Source organism: Coturnix japonica, chromosome 1 (genome assembly GCF_054131305.1).
Source record: "Coturnix japonica strain WE chromosome 1, WE-NBRP24, whole genome shotgun sequence".
Taxonomy (NCBI): Eukaryota; Metazoa; Chordata; class Aves; order Galliformes; family Phasianidae; genus Coturnix; species Coturnix japonica.
In genome coordinates, this window is record NC_140663.1 from 109423888 (window position 1) to 109446502 (window position 22615).

Consider the following 22615-nt stretch of genomic DNA (forward strand, 5'->3'; position numbering starts at 1 on the left):
TTAACGAAATACTGAGTTTTGTTTTGTAAGAGTACATTCTCTTGCATTTTTTTGGAAGCAAAGTCTCTGAAGAAAAAGATTTTAGGAAGACACAGTGCACACCACACCTATGATACCTTAACTTAGTAACTGCATAAATATTATATTTATGACAGAGAAGCTCTGAGCACTGACCAAATGGGTGTGTAGAGAGCTCCTTCTGCCAGCACTATGAAGAACAGTGCATGACAGACTGAGAAAGTGCTGAGAGAATTACCAGTTCATATTTTCTAGATATTAACCTTGATAACCATATTGCAAAAAAAAAAGTCTCAAGAGCACGAACTTTTTCAAAACATGGTTCTTTCACAAGATAGCAATGATCCCTTTGGAATTTATGCTCATCAAGCAAGCGTTCTCCATTGAATCGTTTGTTTGTTTGTTTGTTTTTCAAACTGTATTTTAAGAAGAACTCATGCCCCTTAGGAAACTCCAGGCATCCTTTAATTGGATTCTGTAGTGTTTTTTTTTATTTTTTGCAACAGAGCTGTGATAGATTTATCTCAAATATAATGAACATATAATACATTTATATAATATAATATAATATAATACATTTAAAAATGTATTGTTCAAACTTATCACATCTACTTTTAGAATGATGTCTACACATGGAAACAAATATTCTATTGCTGAGTGTGGAAATCTGTCTCCTATAAACAATGATACTGCTAAATTATTGTGTTGCTCAGTAGAGTTAATGTGAATATTCTGTAACCACACCAATGAAAGACAGCCAGTACTTACAGGAAGAAAGGGAGAAAGACACAAACACAAAACCAGACAGGTAGAAGAATTTATGACCACTAAAAACAAGCAGAAGACTGAAGTCTACAAAATTAAGACTAAAGGTGGTGGCAAAACTGGGGGAGGGAGGAAAAAAACCAACAAAACAAAACAAAACAGAGGAACAAAAACATTATTGTTTAACTTTTCATCCGTGACACTGTAGACACAGATGTTCTTGAACCACTTACTAAAGCAATGCCTTTATTTTCCCTTTCCAATACCTAGCATTATTATAATAAGTACACACTGCAGATTGTTGAGTGGCTTGTAGAACTGTTTTTCTCCTAATCCAAGAGAATTTTGTTACCAGGATCATGTTTGCACTTGTTAGGCCCAAGCCATTGTTGTTTATAGCTCATACTGCCAGGAACACTGAGAGGGAAGTATAACCTAGGTAAATGAATTTGCTCTTCACCACACTGAAGAGGAAGACTGCTTTTAAACTGAGTAGGCAGATAAGAGGAAACAGGGCCATAGGGGCAGCAACAATTAATAGGAATTTATGCTTTCTGTCACATGGAAATTCATGCCTAAGTATAACTGTGATCTGGGCTTACAATGGATTGATAAGCCCACACTCATTCTGACCAGCTGCTGGAGGGCTACAAGACACAGGTAAAGAACTCCCCAGAATTACCTGGGCTTAGCTATTTAAATCCTAATTAGATGTGTTTCATTTCTGGAATACAGTCTACTGAAGCCTGAATATTCTACCATGTAACATCACACAGCCCAGCCATATTGGTCAGCTTGCCCTCCAGAACAGTTTGCTGGGAGACTGTAAATAAATGGAACTTGCATGTTTCTGAGAAATGCAAAATTTGGCTCATCTTTTGGCTTGGTGAGGTGATTAGAACACCAATTGCTACCAGAAAGAAATAATATTCACTGTACAATAGATATACACAAGAGCTCTAAAGGTAAAATGTTTCCATCATACTGTTCCCATATTAAATACTGGAATGTTTTCAGGAGTGAGAATCACAGAGTAGCCGGTAGAAAATCTGATGACTGCAGTACCTCATGTCATTGCAATATACGTTAATATTCCCAGGGCCCAGAAGCTCCCAAAAGAAGTACAAGAGAAAGCATAATCTACTAGTATCACTCCAAAACATACTAGAGTGTCTCGTCTTTTACGTATCTAGGCCATAGTGTCAAACTCAACTCTTTTGATCGTTTCTATGAAAGCAAATTTAAAAACAGGCCATCACTATTATTTTATTTAATTTTACTTTTTTTTTTTTTTTTTTGTATTTACCATTACACAATCTGATAAATCTGTGAATTCTTTTAAAATAAATGCAATGTGGTAAAAGCATTCAGATGTGCTCTTCTGTCAGTAGCTCAATACACTGAGAACACTGCAGTAACTACCACCTTGTGGATCTAGGAATTCAGCTTTCATTTTGTATGGAATTAAAAGTCTCAGGCCTTCTTTCTTGAAAACAGAAACTTCAGGGTGCAGGCAAGGTGCACCCTTGAGTCATTTTGCATTGCAGTTCTCATCAATCATTCAGGTTAAGTCAACCTTTGCATTTGCAAGTAAATCAGATTGAATACATCCTATTGGTCAAAGGCAGTCATTTAGTGGACTATATTATGCCATGTAGGCACACTGAACATAAAATCAAAGAGAACTCTAATTCCAGTATGTCTGATTTAAATGCCTTGGACATAAGTGTTATCACTGAGTCAACTCTCTTCCAAAGACTAGAACTTGCTCCTGCTACAGTCGCTTTTGGCAGGCTGGCCAGGTAAGTGGGAATCCTGAAACAGCAATAACACTTAAATGTTTTCAGGACCACAGATTTAAATACCTAACCCATGGGAACAACCTGAAAATGAAAGTTTAGAAGTTAACATATTCTAATATTCTAACATATTAGAACTGGAATATCCTCAAAAATATCCCAAATAAGGCTGTACATCAATGTTTATTCCCAACAATCAACACAAAATGCATGTTTCAATACACTTTGGAGTACTGTTTCTCAAATGTTCTGGTTGCACTACCCTTGTTCAGAATTATTAGTCATCACTGATCCTTTACCAAATTGACAGACATCCTACTCTGGTTAGCTCAGTCCTGCTGTACCCCGCTCCTTCCTTCTTGGTACCAAGAGCTAGCGTTGCTTTCTCAAAACAATGAATATAATTAATATATACCATCTAAAATTCTTCTTAATGCTTTTTGAAACTCTCTGAATCTTACATTAACTTCCTTGGTAGCTGCAGTATGCAGTTTGAGAAACATTGCTCCATATAAAGGCAAACAATTTTTAAAACATAAGCAAAACTAACACAATATTTTAAGTGGTAATATCTTTGCACAGTATTTGCAGCAGTAAACAGATTTTATTGTTAAAATATGTTTTCATATTGGACCAAGATATTACAATTTACTGAACAAAATGTTTCCAAAAACATAAACTTTTTATAAGGTGAACATGACACGAAGAAATGAAATTCTGTAACTAATTCGAACTCCGTAGGAAAAACCAGTCCAAATTAGTTTTAACAATACTGCAAAAATGTTCAGCTCCCATGTAGTTGAAAGACAGCTAAGCAACTGAAGAACCAACAATTTAGTATTTTATTCAAATTTAATGATTAAAAAGTGTAAGGTCATTAATTCTAATTCTGTATGAATCAAAAAGAACACAAAACTGTCTACAGTTGAATGAAAGAAGCAAAATAATGAGGAAAACTACTAAATAATAATAAAAGTAGGATTTTCTCTCAGTCCAAGGACTCTGCTGTTACTGTTACTTCTTAGGAGGCTGAAATGTCAAACATAGCATAACAGAGACATGATGCATACCTAATACAAAATAAAGATTATTTAAAAAAAAATACAGATGCTGAGGTCTCGGCGATTTTTTTAACAGTAAAATTTAATCATGTGTAAAACAATACATTGAACTATTTTAAATATACAAGAGATGACATTAAAATAAGTTTGATTAAGATCGTGACAGAATAGTGAAGTAAAAAGTTTTTTTCCAAGTCAAGACACAAGATGGCAGCTGGATCTGCCCCAACTTCACTGACATCAGTGAAACTGGTAGGGCTTCATCCAAATTAGCTGAAGTGTGCCCATTCCTTTTCAAGATACTGGATGAAGAGTCTTCACACCGTAGTCAAAGTCTAGTTTCTTTTGAGTAATTACAAAGCATTTTCCCGAAGTAAAAGATGACTTTGCAGTTAGATTTATGCTATCATGATGACACTGACTTAGAGAATCTAAGAATCTTCTTTACCAAACCTCCATCCTTGTTCAAACTGCAGTTTCGACGGCCTTCCTTTGAAACCTCCCCAGAAAAACTCGAAGTGGGAAGAAGAAATGAAAGAGACCGTCTAGAGTAGAAGAGGTTTATTTACATTACGTTTTGAATTGCAAGCTGATTGCTCTGGGGACAGACAAAAATATGGAGAGTTCTAAGATAATTAAATCACCTCAATCTTCAGTGAGAGAAGTAAAAAAGAAAAGATGGAACTTTTTTTTGTTGAACATAACTGGTAACAGTCAGAAGTACTAACATTGCAATCTGAAATACCAGTGTACCAGAAGAAGGTATAACATCTTAATATTTGTAGTACAATACCATATTAATGAATACCTTCAATTGCAAAAGCAAAAACAAAAAACCAAAAAAAAAAAAAAAACCCAAAAAAACCCCAAAACAAAACAAAAAAGAAAAACACAACAAAAAAATCAAAATACAAAAAAAAACAACAAAACAAACAAAAACCAGCATAGGCTGAAAATCCTTTGATTTCCAACATTCTGTCATGATTCCAGAATGTGTTAAGGGAGAACTCTGATTACTGCAAGAAGCGGGATACTTGAAGGCTATTAAAAGAGACAGTCATCAAGTGACAGAAAACAAAACAAAAACCCAAGCTTTAATCCTTTAATCAGAACATCAAAGGGGGGAAAAACTGATGTTTTTCATTCAGTACTGCTGACCCTAAAGATGGAGTTAATGCACTTGTACATACACACTTGTTATGCAATGGTTCATTGTACAGCCACATGTAGTTGTACTGTTTTCCTTTACATCAAGCCATTGGTTATATATTTCAGGACTGCTACACAAAATGGGTAGGTTACTAGTTTAATGACCACAATACCATGCCAAGTCACACCCCACGCTGATTGATATACTGGTAGTATCTGCATACTGCCTGAACTGGAAGACTCCTCTAGCCTTTTCCCAATTTATAGGCACACTTCTTATTGCTTGTGGTAGCAATGGTAATGGGAGTATGGTTGGACTAGATGATCTTGTAGGTTGATTCCAACCTGGTGATTCTATGATTCTGATCCTGTGCTCTCTGAAATCCAGCTTTTCATGCTGCAGCGAATGGCAAACTTAATGTTCCTACGTAGAATCATAAGCTAAAAAAGCAGAATGCATTTTACCAATGCCTAAGCACTATGCATTCTAAGCAAAAAATAATTTTTAAATTCTTTCAATTAAAAAATCCCAATGTGTATCTCAGTGTTTCATATTTTAATAACTGAAATATTTATGTTTGCTTTAACAGCCATTAAAGATCCTCACAGATCGCATGCATACAAAAACTTAGTGTCTGTTTTTGTCAGTCCCCTTACATTGGGACAAATTTCGACTTTTCCAACTCAGTCACTGCAAGCTGTGACACCTCAAAAACACAGCAATGAGTTTTCAGATCCTAATTCATATTTTATTACAATTTCATCTCCATAACTTATTCTAGAGTCTCTTGAGGCTTTCGCAAATATTTTGTAGTTTAACAGAATTATTATATTGAGTTTTAATGTCTTTATAGCTTGTATTCGTTCAATTATACATATGGTTCAATTGACTTAGCTCTGGAATGACAGCATAGTTATAACACTCTCAATTATTTCATGTATCATAATATAGGAAAACAAGTTCTCATACTTTGACAAAGGCAGTGGAAGTACTGCTCTTCCTTTTATCTTTTTTCCTGTTAGCTATCACTTTTACTTTGCCCTTTCCAAGTGCATGATTATGTGAATTTGGAACAAAAGGAATTTTAGAACATCCACAATGTTACTTCAATCACAGAACACAGGTTTCCTTGGAAGACTCTTTTCCCCAACACTTTCAATCTTTTATAATAGATAAATACTGGAATAGAAAACCAGGAGCTCTTAAAACACATTTTTATTAATTATATTTACTATCTCAAATTTTATATTACTACCTCATATTTTAATAGCTATTAAAATCAATTATATTGTATTCTGTTTTTACTGTTTTTTATTAATCAGTTATACAGCACCAATTTCACACTTAGGCTGCATTTAAAGTTTAACACCAATAGACTCCAACATCTGTTCACCTCTCATCTGCATAAATTTACAACAAAAATCTCCTCAACATGCAGCCCCTGAAGTTTGTCTTCACATCCCCCTGGAGCTTTTTTTATAATCTATTTAAAAAACTGCTGTTTCTCACACTAAAAATCACAAATTACAACAGACATACAAGTAAACTGTACACAGAAGTACTGAATGAGGTTTTGACCATTTTCTGGTGTATCAAAAGAACATCATAATACTGGCATTATCTCTTTAATGTTTAGCAATATCTCTACTCATTTTATCCCAGAAAATAACCAGATTTTCTGTGGTATCAGAAATAAATAGCCATTAACAAATTAAACATAGTCTGCATTATCTTTCACTTAACCTCATTACATTACAGAAGACCTCTATGTAGACTCAGTTTCATCTTATCTAACAGAGGTAATCTTCATTTGATCTAGCTGTCCACACTCTTTTTTATCACCAAATTGAGAAAGAGATATTTGTATGGTGCGTTTCACTGTCAACTAAGGTAGATCAATTTAAAATTCATTCAGATGAATGAAACAGTAACTGTTCTATTTAATATGAATATTAACTTAAATAAGTTAGCATTTGCACTGAAATAAGGATGCGGAGATGTAAATAGGAGCCAAATAGAACATGCTAAAAGTTTTGTTTCTGGAACTGAGTGTGGAGTTTCAAACATGCTCCCAGCTTTATCTCATGATTGCTTTCACTGTAACACAACTATAAGAATCCTCACATACTTACTGGACTTTGTTTAGATGGTGGAAATTGGGTTCTGTCCAATTTCTTCCCACCCTTTTGATTTAATTGTCTACTTGCTAAGATCAGTACCTCATCTTATAAACTTCTATTGTGTCATCTTCAGTTGAATGATTCTAGAGGCAAATGATAAACTGAAGTTTACAAAATGGACCTAACTCACCCAAAAGGGGTACAGACTGAAAGCATTTGATCTCATTTAAAGCAATGAAGCAATGATACACAGTTTTCATTTGTACTTATGTTTTCACTAAAGCTATGATAAAAAACACAGCCTTCAATTGTGGACATTCATACCCTCTTAACATGCATACAAATCAGCAATTTAGTGTGTAGGCACTGATGATATTTTTATTTAGAAGTTTATGTTATATATATTGTCAATCTGAAAGATCAAGACATCCCAATCTTTTATACATTTATACAGATTGGCAGACAATGAGGTATTAAACTATGATTAAAAAAAAGTATAAAAATACACATCTGAAAGTAGTTCTTGGAGATATTAGTTCTTTTTATGAATCCACTACTATTTAAAATGGCAAACACCACAGCCATTAGCAGTGGCATTTTCACATCTCATTTTCCTTTCTCCTGAACTATGTGAAAGCCTTTTCTTTCTCAGATGTACTTACTTTTATATTAGACTTTTCACTGTGGCAATAAAAACGTACTGAAGAATGCATTCGTTATGCAAATAAAATAAAGTTCCAAACATTGCCCTATCTGAACTGAATTTAAAAAAGGAATTATTTTTTAGTTCCATCTGTTGGTTACATACTTTCATCAGTCTGGAGATAAGTTCTATTTCCTAGAGAAATCCATCACATTGATATTTTATTATCCTAGAGTGAAATCATCCCATGGTTTTCAGCGCATCTTAGGCTTACTAAAAATAAAGATCCAGCTGGACATCCTGTACTAAATCCATATGCAATGGTTCCTTCACAAGGAATACTCTGGCAAACAGGCAAATTTATTTATATTGACAAATTTTGCTTGGTCATGTGTTTTGTTGAATAAAAGCACTGAATACATTTTCCATGACTGCATACACATTCCATGACAGATCAAACCGAGGACTAAAGATCTCTTCCATCTCCCTTTCTTCAAAGTTATACTGTTCAGAGAGCTTAACGTGACGACAAGCTATAATATGTAAGTTACTTAGGTATGCTTTCTTTCTTATGTCTAGAAAAGTTTCTGGGGCTACTTTTCTTCCTTGCAAAGCATTGTGCTGATTACTTCTGAACTTTGAAAAGTTCTACTAACAGGTTTAATTTCAGTTGAGCCTATGAGAACAAACTGCAGAGAAATCATTTCAGAAACAATTTTTCAAAGCATACAAGAGTAAATCCATATGCTGCTGAGATGAAGCACAATAAAGCATCACTGAGATAGTTTATAGCTAAAATGATGGTGTATGACTTATGATTAAGCTTCATTACCTGCAGAGCAAGGGGCTTCCATCTCATATTTTTCAGTAAAGCTGGTGCTGAGGTAAGCATGCTCTGAGGTCGCTTTTTCAAAGTTAAGATAACACCACTCGGATCCTCTCGTAGTGCATTCACCAAATTTTTCAACTGCCACCCCACCTGGTAACCAGTAAAATCATTACAATAAAATTGAGGTACAATATTCAATATGTAATGTCCCTTTTTAAATATGATTAGTAAAATAACATAATAGGAGGGTATATAAATTTTAAAGATAATCACTACACATGTAAAAAAAATATAATTACTGCATAAAAATCATGTCAACTAAAGTAATTATTATAATGCATTAAGATGGATATGCATAATTTCACGTTTTAGAATTAATAAACTACTGTTACTCCACTGTAAAAACACAGTCAAGCCTCAAAGTGTTTTAAAATTTGCTCTGTATACAGACTTTAGGGACTAGAATGTTAGAAAACTCTGGCTTCTGCTCATACACTTCAATTGAAAACTGAGCACTTTATACTCTGTAGTTGCTATTTAAAGTCCACTAACCACATGCAGTCATTCCACTTCTAGTTGCTTATACAAGCACAAACAAGAACAAATCTACTCTTCACAGTGCTATAAAAATAAAATCAGAATCAGAAGGCCTTTTCTTAAATAGCATTTCTTTCATGATGATTTCAGAAACAAATAATGAATTAATGACAGAAGTACAGTCTTGCCACTACTTAAGTATTAGACCAAAATACAATATTCCCAATTGAATTACACTTGCCTAAAGTGGAAAGCAGCAGGTTTTTGTTTTTTATTTTATTTCTAAGCAGAGGCTAGAACTTTCAAAATCATTCACTTCATATTGCTGAGAAAAAGTTCTTCAAATATTAAAACAGTACAACTGATGGCAACAGCATCTGTTTAAATAAAGCCGAAGATTAGACATCTATCTTGAGATGGATTAAGTTATTGCATCCTTGCATCTTCAAGTTTGTCACCTAGAGTGACAGCACACAGAATCACACGTTCCTTGAAAATCATAGCATGATACTTAGAAAGTGATTATTTTGGTAAACTTGACAGCTTTCCTACCTTTATCCTATACATTTACAAGTGTGCTCTCCTGTTCACAGTTGCAAGAATTTGTCTGCTTTCAGAACTTATGCAAGAACCGTGTTTAAAAGAAAATCATAAAGGCGAGATGAGAAATTCTTTCCAAAAGAACTTCTAGAAGTTTGAAGCAGTAATGTTCCATTGTATCATGCCCACATATTTGAAAATGATCAAACAAGCAACATGACCAAACACAATGAAGATGATCCTTATCATTAGTATAACAATATATGAAACAAATATATTTGTGACCTATTTTTAAGGTAGGTTGTTGCTCCTTATAAACTTTATTTCCCATTACACCGAAAACCACTTTGTTTCCTTAATATCACTAATTTTAAGAGCTGATACTCTCACAAACATGCAACTTAAGCCAACAGTAATACATCAACAATCCTCTATCAAAAACACAGTGAACCTACCTGTCTTTTTCCACCACAGAAAACTTCATTATATCCAAGATGTACTTTTACGGCAATATTATTATAAAAAAAGAAACAGGATGTTCGCAACACTTATCTTTTTTGAATAATTTCCAGCTTCCACAGAAGGCTTCCAAACATGCTGGAATTCTTATTTTCAGCCCCCTGTATTAGGGATATGGCTATTATACTTTGAATATAATTAAACATGAACATAGTTAAGTTTAGCTCAATACCTACATTCTGCTGAAGTCTCCATTCTCTTTCAATAGCATTGAAACCAAGTTTCTGGAAGTATAAGCTTTGTGCCTTAATATCACCATTTTAATAAAAAATACAACACTGTTTTCAGATACTTCCACCGCTTATTAGAAACAATGTGTTACCTACAGTTCCATAAGATTGCACTGGGCATCCACATGGTTTCATTTGCACTGTGCTATGTAAAAGAAGAATTAGAAGCCTACAGTTCATGTAAGGTATCTCTTTATAAGCTACTGATGCCTAATATAACAACTGAAGACAGACTTACGGAGAGGAATACTTCTACTGAATAAAGAAGCACAAGGAGCCTGGAAGAGAACATGATGTGACCCTAGATACAGAATCAAGCCATAAGGTTCTTGCCACTAAAGTTGGTAGGATGCTGCATGGGAAAGCTGTGCTTTAAAGCCACCTGTTTATCACTGAAACAGCCAGATATATATATATAAAATTGGTTTCTCTTGCTAGTAGTTTTTAAACTATTTTAACTGCAAGTTCATACTTTGTAGTGATAAACAATACTGTGTATTTCAACTACGCTTTACATTGCTATAAATGGCAGATTATCTAGTCTCTTTATGAGAATTAGGGGGATTAAAGTAAAAAAATAAAAATCATTTCAAAGTGCTTGATCTGATGTATTTAATTTAGAAGCTCATGAATATAAACAATTTGCCTTAATTTTCTTAGGAAATCTCTGTGTTTACTATGAATTTCAAATGACATTCATCCTCTGTTTTTATTTGGTTTCTCAACAGGAGCTTCTGGCAGGTTCAGGCAAGTCCTTGGCTTGTTTTTCACATTCTGACCAGAAATGATCACATCGGTCTAAAAGGAACAACATAAGTGCAGGTTCACAATCAACTGAAAGAAACTGGTGTCCAAGAAGGCGGTGTGGGTTTCATTTCCCACACTGTTTAGATCCCATCAAAATTCAGTTTGACTGGGACTATACAGATGCAGTTTTATACGAGGTTAGGCTGTTAAGAGGAAAAGACAATTAGTATATCTGGAACTGAAAGTGCTTTTCCAGAAATTCGCTTTAGAGATACATAATCTAAACTTCTAATTACGATTTGAATTTATTCTCTCTGACCTCTCCTCAGGATCTTCAGCTTTCTCATTACCATCATAACTGTCAATTCTCAACTTCTAATCATCAAGGTTCTTTGGCACAGCTGTGAAAGTTCCCACCATATCCTATATCCTGCCCACATGCTGCAAACACAGGCAGTAGTAGGAAAGTTTCCTCACTGGTTTGGGAGATGAAGAGAGAATTATTTTCCAGGCCACCTTTCTCAAGGAATTAATTTTTTAATCAGGGAATTATACTTGCCAAGTACTCAGTCATAAGGATGAAAAAAGTCCCTGTTGTTAAATTGTATGTCATCAAAAAAGCTGTGTCCAGGACGTTTCTTCAGTGGCAATCTAAACCCCGCCTTGGGTTTTGCTGTGCTGTGCCTTAGCCTCCCACTAGGCTGCCAGCAAAGCTCAGAGTGCAAGGAGGGGGTTTGGAGGAGGATGGAGAAGGACAAATGTGAACACAAGGAGAGCAACAGAAGGTAAATGCAAAGATGGGGGAACTTAGAGAAGAGGGATAGGAGAGAGCACCGCAGGTTGACACAAATGTAGGTGCTCTTAGATGCATTACTAAATAACTTACAGTCTGAAAAAATCCAGAAAAGATTGTTAAAGGAGACTACAGAGCTGCAGCAGCAATTCAAAGCACCGCATAAATCTAACACAGACTGAAACTACATCATATGGGGGTGGAATTATAGTAAAATGATAAACAGAACAGAATCCACATTTTTATAGGCATATTCCTGTTCAAAGAGTCACCAGAATCCCAAGAAAGTCCATGGCAGATTTTCTGCTTCCATGAAAACTGCTTTTCTTTCCCCTGTTAGGTTAATTCATTCCTGAATTAAAGATTTGTAAAAAGGGAAAACTACTAATATTTTTACACTTTGTTTCTTTAAAAGTAGTATTTCCCATATAAACTGCAAAGCAGTCTGCTATTTTATTGCTAAGTAAATATGGAAAATCCATTCTGCCATTTAATTTTAAAAGGTTACTAGAACAGAAAGCTAATAAAAATTCTTATTCTTTCAGTGCTTGTTACAAGTGGAATGCAGCCAGAGTTCTTTGACATATCAACCATTACAAGATTTAAGCTTTAATCATTTTTGAGCTAATAAAAATAGAATTTCTAGGAGGAAATCATATTCACCCCAGGATTTTTTTCCAAAGAAACCCTTTCACCCACCTTGCTTTTTATAAATAAAAACTAGTACATAAGAAAAAAAACCTAAGAAAATAAAAACCCACTGCACTTCATATCATTGTCTATCAAATCTAGCCAGCTCCTGAGCAAGTCAGAATATAACAAGGAACTATCTGGCTTCATGCTGTTAAATTTGCTGATTGATTTTCATGAACATTGACAACAACTGAGGATGGTCAGCTGGCAGCCCCGTGAAACAAATACGTTAGTAGAAATCCCTTCTCCCAGCTGTAGATGCCTGAAAAGGTTAGAAAATAATGGAAGGCCATGGGTCTTCCACCTCCAGAAAACATTATGGGGTGAGGAAACCACAGAAAGATGTTTGTAGCATGGCCTACCACAGAGATGAAAGCTGTATCTGTATGTGGTGAGAGAAGTAGTGTCAGGAGGGTAGCAGATGTCTTTCAGGGATTTATCCAGCTTATTAGGCTAGCATAATAATGAAAGCCATGCTTATGTAACAGTTTTCTCCCAGAGAAGAGAGATTCATAGTACTGTGATTGCATGTACTGTAATTCTAACTAAGGAGTAGCTCTGCTTTGTTATTTAAACGAATATGATTATATTTTGTCCATTGTTCAGAAGTTGTTCTTTTCACCCTTAGAACATTACTGATCACATCACTCTGCATTGTTGTGTGAAGCCAGAACACCCCAATTCACATACAGACTAAAGAAAAATTGCATCTTGAAAAAAATCTGGATGTTTTATTAAAACTTTTGCATATTATCACTGAACTATAAGTCATTTTAATATCCATTTTTAGCTATGTAAAGCTAAAACGCACAATTAAGAGACTTTCCTGTGAATAAACTAGGCTACATCCAAAACTGGGAGCTAAAATCAGACGTCAGCTCTTATTAAGCTGCTCTGATCACATTTCTCTTTCAGAAAAAAATATCTCATCCAGAGAATGTCTTCTGACCATATTTTCATCTTGCTCTTGCACTTGCACTGCTCTGCTCCCATCGTAATTCAACAAACTTCACAAGCACTAGGAACACAATTACAGAGCATCACATTAACTGAGACAAGCAACTGTTTTACACATGGAACAACTGAAATGTGAACTATCCAGGAACACAATCTCAGTTCTGTAATGAAGCTCTGTTAATTAATAGCACATATCTTTTAGTTCAAAATCACCTCATGGTTTTGCTTTTGAGTATTTCCTAACAACATTTTAGGACAAATAAATAAAGATATTCTTCAGGAAGAGCAAAGGCTCCAAATTTACATATTTGAATATCACCTATTTCACAAATATTTCTCAGTGAGTCGGACTGATTTTTGAGGAAGAAAATGGGGAACTGTTTCCCTGTTATAGGAATATGGCTACAAACAAAGTTAGAATTCAGTTTGCTTGCTTTTTATGTTTCTCTGAAGTCCATAGTACTTTTTCTAGCTCTGTACAGGGGGTTCCCCACAGCCACCTGCTTTCTCCAGCATGATGGCTCTAAGGTTCCTCTCTCTTCAACCAAGGGTATAGAACACCAGAGGAGACAGACAGGCTCTGGCAATTTGGAAGGCTTTCACTCAATCTTGTACCCACTTGGGGAATGTGAATCTCAGCATTATTTAGCCTCAAAGGGGCTAGTTCAGTCTCTCAAGCTCAAGCAGCAATTTCAAGGTGAAAGGCCTTCACTTAGGTAAAGCACCACACTGACAGGAACACGTGAGTAAGAAGCCCAGTCTTCCAGCTGACAAGAAACCATCAGTGCACTGCTCCATGTCTGAAATCCACCTTGTGGTGAGCAGACCCTACTTTTCCATGAGCAAGGGTACAGACATTGAACCTCATTTCCAGATGCTTCCATGGAACACAGAGCTTTGTTTCAGTGAGCCTACTCAAGGGACAGATATTTCAGCATCCCCGGGTGGCCACAGGTGAGAGATCAAGAAGTTTCAAGGCTGAGTAAGGAAGTGCTGATAAGTACGTAATCAGGTGAGGACAGTTTGTATGAGCTGAGGGCTCAAGAAGGATATAGGCAGGTCAGATCAGACCCCCGGTTTCTCACAGATTATTTTGCAGTATAGATGTGAGATGCCTCACTCCTCACGGGGATAAAGAGTTCATTTATTTGAGGCATGCATGTGTACGTATTGCATGTCCTCATGTTTAAATTCCCCAAATGGTTGTCCTGGAATTAAAATAAGAAATACACATAAACATATGTGCTTACACGCACATAAATAAATATATTTTTTCATGTTAAATTTACATTATGGCAACGTAATATTTTAGAAGGATTCCACTGAATCAATAATTCCAACAGCCTTTGACCCCTGCTTTTCTCATTGTACAAAAATTCACTGAGATCTGCAGCTGTCCTACAGCTAAACAGTGCTTGAAACAGGTCTTTCTTGAATCTGAATCATATAGTGAAAAATAATTATCTAGTTTACACAGAAGTTGCAATTAAAAAGTTAGTCTTTAAAGGTTACCAATAAACCAAGCAAACTGAAAAAAAAAGAAAGAACCAACAACAACAACAAAAAAAACCAAAACACCACACACACACACAAAAATAAAAATCAAGCCAAAACAAAAGCCTTTAATTTAGCAGAAGAGTTACGTAGCATCATTTAGCTAAAGGAAGGAGAAGGATGGAGAATTAAAGAAAATTGCCACAGTAAATCATTCATTATTTAGCCATGAGAGTTCTTTTTGTTCCTGTTTCATTTTACTGCTATTAAAGTGATCATTCATAGCCAATGTGCAGCATTCTAGCCACTGAGGTGTTCTAAGCCAGTAACGATATTTTTTTCTTTTTTAAATGACAATTTATATATTCAGAGCACATAAATTCAAATCAAGCAGAGAATTTCCTTGCTTTAATTTTCCCTCCCTCATGACACAGCATTAACTTGCTTTTCCTACTGCTTTGATCCACTTCTACAATTATCACCATCTGACACTCCCTCACTGTCACCTCCCAACTTCATCAAAGTTAATGAATAATGCAGCAGCAGATCAAGCTGGAAGCAGAAGATCAGCTGTGTAACTTACATGGCTGCTATCTGCACATAGCACAGAGGTATTCAAAACTACTGAGTTCTAGCACATATGTGGTGCAGGCTGTGTAATGCTATCAGTCAATTCATCTGTATGACTTTGAAGATGTCTCCTTATCCTTTGTTTGCTTTTCTACAATGTACTTTAATTTTCAGCAATCTCAGTTAAAAGGAAGATTCTTAGCAGCAAAATAATCTGTGTCCTTCTTTCCAAACTCACATACCTGACCTTAAAGTAACAGCAAGCTTTTTAGCTTGTTCACACAGGACAAAAAGTCCAGTGTATCTTCTACAGGCACCAACATAGTTAACAACAGGAAAATCTGATTCTGCATCTATCTTCTAGTTGGGCATATAACATAAGCTCTATTCATAGACTTCATACATCAGAGACTAAGAAATTTCGAAAGAATAATTTTAACTTCAGAATTTACATTTTTTTTTTCCCCATTACTAAGGACATACTGCTTAAACTGAAGTTTAAATCTTCTGGAAATAGAAATTACAGCAACATTAGTAGACAGTAACAGTAACTAGCAGAGCATAAATAAATATTTCATATATATATATATGTATATTATGAAAATATAAAATAATTTTTATATATGAATATATATAAAATATTTATATATATATATATAAAATAAATAAATGCACATGAATATATTTGTGCTCTGGTTATGTATATGTTAAATATATATTTAAATCAGAAATATATTCATAAGGCTTTTGGCAGCATACTCTATTTAAATATTTCTGTTGGAACATTAATGCCATTTAGAGAACCTCTTACAGCTGCTTTTTTAATAGAAACACTATTAACGTAATATGGGAAATAAAGCAAAATACCGAACAACTGTTAAAATATATTTATATAAAAATATTAGAACACATATAACTACAGTAAGTTTCGTCCAGAATGATGAATTTAGCAATTAGAACTCAAGAATACTACACAAAATACTGCAGTCATTCTTAGCAGATATATCCATATGAGTGTGGTCATAAGAACAGTTTATATCAAAATATTTGATTTTTCTATGATAATTGGTTATCAACAGTGGTGAAACTATGAAGGCCAAAAACACTGACTGAAAAGTCAACTGCTACTGTAGTAGAATTCTTAATACTTCTACAGTTTCTAAAATGGACATTAGAACCTTCAAAGTTAACCTAGGTGTGTTGACCACATCATTCGTTACAAAAGAATATAATTTTTCCAAAGAAAAATAATGGAAGAAATCAACAATCTGATGAATGGCTATTCGTACATGTTTATTTAATCATGAGTGAACTACCAGAGCCCAATGATAATAAAACTGTCTATTCAGAATTTGCAGCCAGGACAGAAAGAAAACTGTGTTTTCAAGAGCACTTTGGGATGCAGGATATGGTTACAGGTTTTCTATGACTGCAATTAGTTAGCAGACAAAATTTCCAGGAATTCCGTGCACTGGCATTGAATCATATCTCATTCCTAATTGAGGAAAGGCATCTCTAGAGCCAGTTTCGTCTATTACTTCCTCCAAGGCCTCCCTGTAGTTTCTTGCAGCTGCAATTCTCTACAGCTACAATAGAAGCATCCTGATACCACAGCTAAGGTTTATCACAACCAACATATGTGCTTTAAAGTGCTGTGACTGCATAGCAGGGGGTACAGATCAGGTGTTCTGGAGCACTAATAAAAAAACACACTGAAAATAGGATGTGTGCATCCAGTTCACAAGTCCAATCCTGACACTCACAAAGACTGAACCAGTAAGAAGCAATTTATATCACAGTTGTGATTTAAGACTAACCCTTCCAGGTTTTCCATTTCAAGGTATGGGCTTAATGCTTTTACCTAAGCTAAATAAGCATTTTGACTTCAGGCAAAAGCAGCTATGCATTTTTGTTATCATCTGGGAGACATGTAGATGCTGAAAGGCACAATGTGGCTTTCTGCTGCAACTGACCTAATTCCACTGGCTGGTGGCACAGGTGTGCAGTGAAGTATGAGAATTTCACATGGAAAGAGCAAAGGGAAATTATTTAAAGTTCAGTAGAAACAGGATGCAGTGTGTGTTGGCCAAGCTTATGGTGCTCTGTCTAACAGGTGCAACCACGACCCATTTGTTGCATGATTTTTCATGGCAGAGTTAGAAGTACATGTGAATGGCACTGCATACTTTTTACATAAAAATAAGGCTGCAGTAAGCAAAGCAGTATGTGCATTTCACATGTCAACTTTGAACAAGCCCCGGAGATAGACCAAAGACATATTCAGCAGGCAAGAACATCCAGAATTTGTGCTACTGAATGGTGCTGCTCAAGTTCCACTGGTCTGAGAAGAAGTATAGGGCAGTGCTCCAAGAAAAGATGTTTTATCCATGGAGCCTGAGCATCATTTCTCCCTGGAAAGTAGTTCTTGGAAAGCACAACATAATTCATCTGCATATGTCAAATTTCTCTCTCTGCATATATACCTCATCTACACTAATATAAAAACATTTGATTTGCATTTGTCATGGGAAAATAAAATAATTTTCCCCTGCACATTCAATTGCTGCAATATCACACTCCTGACATTTGGGATATAAAATAATAAATTTATGTTTGTATTTGCACATCTATGTAAAAAAAACAAACAAACAAAACTCTATGTAAAAAAGAGATCATGAATAGCGTCACATGATCTCAACATAAAATCCAACATATTTCACTCTGAGAGGATCACAACAATTCAGTCCCTTTATCAGTTCTATGCAACAGTGATGAAGCACAAATAAAGAACTGATCTGAAAAACTGAGAGGGAATTTGGAGGACAGTCTACAGTTGCCAAAAATCACAGTATGGTCCTCATGTCCTGACAAACTACAGATTGCTCAGAACAGAGCCCTGAAGAGAACCAGATTATTTCCATAAGGACTTCCATTAACGTGTCTGAGTATACTTAAAAAGCTTTTAGCTGTAAATCCCACTTGCCCTTAAAATCAAATATTCCTGTTAACATTTCTCGAATCATTATAAACAGACGAAGCCAGTTGATTTGGCAAGCTTTACAATCATGATCCAGGAGATATTATTTAATCTTGTCATCCATAAAAGCACATGCATAAGAGCAATAGGAGGAAGTTGAGGACAAAGTGTATTCCTTCTGAACAATTATGATTTTGCTGTGTTGTTTCATTATTCAAGTCAAACTTCATAAAAGAATAAAAATATTAGTTAAATATGTTAGTGAAAGCTAAGTTTTGTGAGTTTTCAAACATTTGCTATCAAAATCTTGGACTCAGATTGTTATCCCCTCTGCTGTCCCCTCCCTTGCATTTTCCAGATCACGTTTCCTTCATACTGTTTCCTTCAAAGCCAAGCAAGCAAGGTATTATATGAAATAGCCATATCCAGAAAAACCAAGCCCAGATCTGAAAAAAAATAAATGAATAAAGAAATAAATACTGCAAAACAGTGCAGAAAACCTGAATGAATAGAAATATCAGCAACATGTCTGTGAAGTTCTAAGATAGTTTTTATGGTTTGCTTTTCTCCAAATGAAATGGTTTCTACACCAAAATTCATTTCATATGCAAATAGTCCAGAGTTTCAGATGTGCCTCAAGTTCAGTATTTCCTATCAGATGGAATTTGCTAGCTCCCCACAAAGCCTAAGTCTGTGGAGGTTGAATTCTTGCTCATTGAGCACTGAAGGTTAAAAACCTGTTTTAAGCTTAAAAACCTGTTCTTTTCTTTCTCTATGCAATCATTCAGTTAGGGTAAGATCTGGAAAGACTTCATATTCTTCCTATATGTCTTACTTTATAGAAATTCAAGATCCAGTTCTGTAAATTTATCCATAATGTTTCAGATGAATTTTAGTAATATCTCAAAGTTTTTGAACTAAAAAAGCAAAAACAATTTCAGCAACCAACTAACCTGGCTTGGTTCCCAAGACACTAAAGGAGTTTCTAAATTAAAGAACCCACCATAGAAAATATAGGTGTTACTTACACAAGTCCAAGAAACCCATACAGAAAAAACACAGTAGCTTCTACATGAAACAGGTCAATAGCTGCTCATATTTGCCTATTTTCCAAAGTGAACAATTTTTTTCCATCATCTCTATTTGCATATATTCTGATGAGTTTTAGCTAATGAAAAGAAACTGAGGGAAATCCGCATCTATCACGCCATATCGCAAATGTATGAAATCTGTGCCATATCATACTTGTATTAAGGTATAAACAACATGCAAAAATTTTCTCCCAAACATAAAAGCTATTCATAGGAGATGACACAACAGCCTGCCATTCAGGAATCCTGCTTCTCGACATGTACCTCATGGTTTCTGCTTTCGATATTTTCTGCACAGACTTATCACTGATGCAATCAGAAATACTGCCAACAGTAATAACTTGTGTTTCTGCACTTTCAGTTGACTAAAAGGAAGAGTGTCTTGAGGCCAAATACACTCCTGAATTATATATGGGAAGAAATGCGAGCACTGAAGTACAGTGAAAATTCTGAACTGCCTCAATAACTCCTTTTAGTTTGCCTTGGAACTGTTTTAGAGAGCCAGGCTTTTAAAGGAGATTAAGGATGGAATTTGCATGAAAGTTTAAGGGAATGCAGTCCTTTGAATTCTAATGGAAGAGATGTGCAAGCTACATAAGTTACACAGCTACATAAAATACCCTAACATGCAAGACAAAACTGACAAGATTCAGCTATCTAACATCAATAAACCACAATTTAGTAGGGACATTTTTCTGAATATTAACTTTTAATTGACTTTAGGCTTAGTTTTATTATATTTCTTTGTTTTAAAAATTCAAATGATATTTACATTCCAAACTTCCTGCCAGTAAAAGTGGAATACATCCACATTTTCTTACAACACAGCAAAAGACCTGGGTAATCATGTGAAATCCTTTGATTTCACTGACAGATGAAATACGATGAAGATAAAGCACTACTGCAGCAAGCAAAGAGAAGATGACAGTAGAGAACTTAAAATTAGTTGACAACCAGTATTAAGATGTTTGTACTAAAAAAAAAAAAAAATATTAAGTCAACTATTCACCTAATTTCAGGATTCTCATAATTAAAATATAAATCTGGTAAAAAGTGTTAGTTGACAAGTTGAATTTCAGAAATAATTACATGAATCTCCTCATATGTACAGCAGCACTTTGAAACATACAGTACTGGAAGTTGGGTAATAATTTTGATAGAAGACACTGAAATGCCAGAAGAAAGTATGGAAGAAGAGATCTTTAAAATAATTTATTTAAATTTTCATTTTTTTTTCTTTCTGAAGTTTGATTCTCCAACTACAAGACATTATCCAAAGATTAGTTACAGGTGGACAATACCTTATAAGATCTACCCACGGTTATTTCTACAACTTGTGTAATACTGACATGGCATGTAAAAGAAGCAGCTGCTTTTTGTGATTGCTACTGCTGAGCAGTATATGAAATCTGAAACAAATAATTCAATAAACAGAAAAGGCTAAAAGAAACATCTTCAGAACTGTAAGTTAAATTCTTCATGATAGAGTACAAAAGGACTGATTAAAACCTTTACCAAAAGAAATAAAAAGCCAAAAATAGAGTTTAAAAGACTCAGTACTTGTAGGAAATATTGAATACTTTGGCTCCTGAAATTGGAAAAGATATGAACATAGAGTACCTTTGTAAATATGGAAAGTGTTAAGTTTCACTGCGGAAAGTCAACATTAAAATACAAGTCAACATTAAAATTACAATACTGTATACAATGTTACTTGTATACAGTATTAAAGTTGCCAATTATTTAATTTTTCGATACAACAAAGATATGCAAATGTAAGATATAGCCTATTTCTATACATAACTTCTACATCAAATGTTACCTCTTAAAAATAAAGCTCTTCTAAGCGCCCTAAATTCCTTTTTCCTAGAATTAAAATCAACTTTACTTTTTCTTTCCTGGACCTCTCAAAATACAGTTTCACTGATGCAAAAGCCAAAGTACCTAAATCCTACATTCGGAAGTATATCCAGGTATAAAAGAAAACTCATTGTAAGCCCTGCCATAATGTTTTTATTAATTGTTTTAGGAGTAAGAATCTGATCACTTCATCAAATAAATGCAGCATAGATGTGTCAAGAAAACTAAAATTAAGACCTGGTTGACTGGAAATTTCCAAATTGATAAGTAAATGTTTTCATGGTATAGTGCCATCAAAAATTATTGGAAAAATAAGCTTGTATAAGGAATGAACTGTTGTAACAGTGTTTTATAACAGTTTTCATACTAAAATGATATTGTAGGCTTTCTAAATGCAGAAAAATATAATGAAATTAGTGATCAACAATAAACATAAGTAATCATGGCATACAACACTTATGAAGGAATGATTTTGGAGGAAAATACTAAAATATACCCAGATCTGATATGATTATCAATTTATATTGCCTACTTCAAAAGATAGCTTCTCATCAATTAAGTTCCATGCACACACAGTATATTTGATATCAAACTTAGCTGGAGGGTATGCTGAAATATTATACTAATTTGTGCAGAAGAGCTGACATGATGTACCGTGGCCTAAAGCTATAAGAGGAACCCTATGGGAAATGATGAAACACACTTTTAACAAATGATTGCTGTATTAATAATGGAAATATAGGATCATTTTCTATCATTTAAATTGTTTGCAAGGACAGAAGTAATTAATACCCTAAATGGACTCATAAATCTTAAAAAGGCTTATACTTGGGACAAGGGATAGCTGCTTTGTATACTGACAATCTGCTCTCTTCTGTTTACCTTTTCTTAGGTAGTTAAATGGTTCACCATTTTTGAAGTCATCATGGGCTAACATACATCTGTTCACAGAGATATCAATTTGCCTGGTATTTGTTACATTTGCATATCGTATCCAAGATATTTGTCTCATCTTCTCAGGTCTGAAAAGTTGTATTTATGTTAAGCTAAACATCCTTGGCACAATGTAGGAATTTAAACTGCTGTTGTTCTTGAAATCTACATTCCACATATCCCAGTAGACTTAGACAAATAAAAGTTTTCCAGCTGCTAGGAGTTAACCTTGACCTTAGATACACAAGATCACAATAGTTTCATCTTCCCTGCATGCCTTCAAACCAAG

General features: G+C 34.7%; 1 protein-coding gene across 7 annotated transcripts in view; it reads right to left on the reverse strand.

The window, feature by feature from the left end:
• CNKSR2 (connector enhancer of kinase suppressor of Ras 2) overlaps positions 1 to 22615 on the reverse strand; it is a 198711-nt gene that overhangs the window by 83688 nt on the left and 92408 nt on the right. For 3 of the 7 annotated variants that reach the window (XM_015885347.3, XM_015885338.3, XM_015885375.3), the window contains one exon: positions 8389 to 8535. The exons of the other annotated variants lie outside the window; for them this stretch is intronic. In XM_015885347.3, coding sequence (XP_015740833.2) covers positions 8389 to 8535 — 147 coding nt within the window. The remainder of the gene's footprint in view (positions 1 to 8388; positions 8536 to 22615) is intronic. 7 annotated transcript variants of the gene reach the window in all.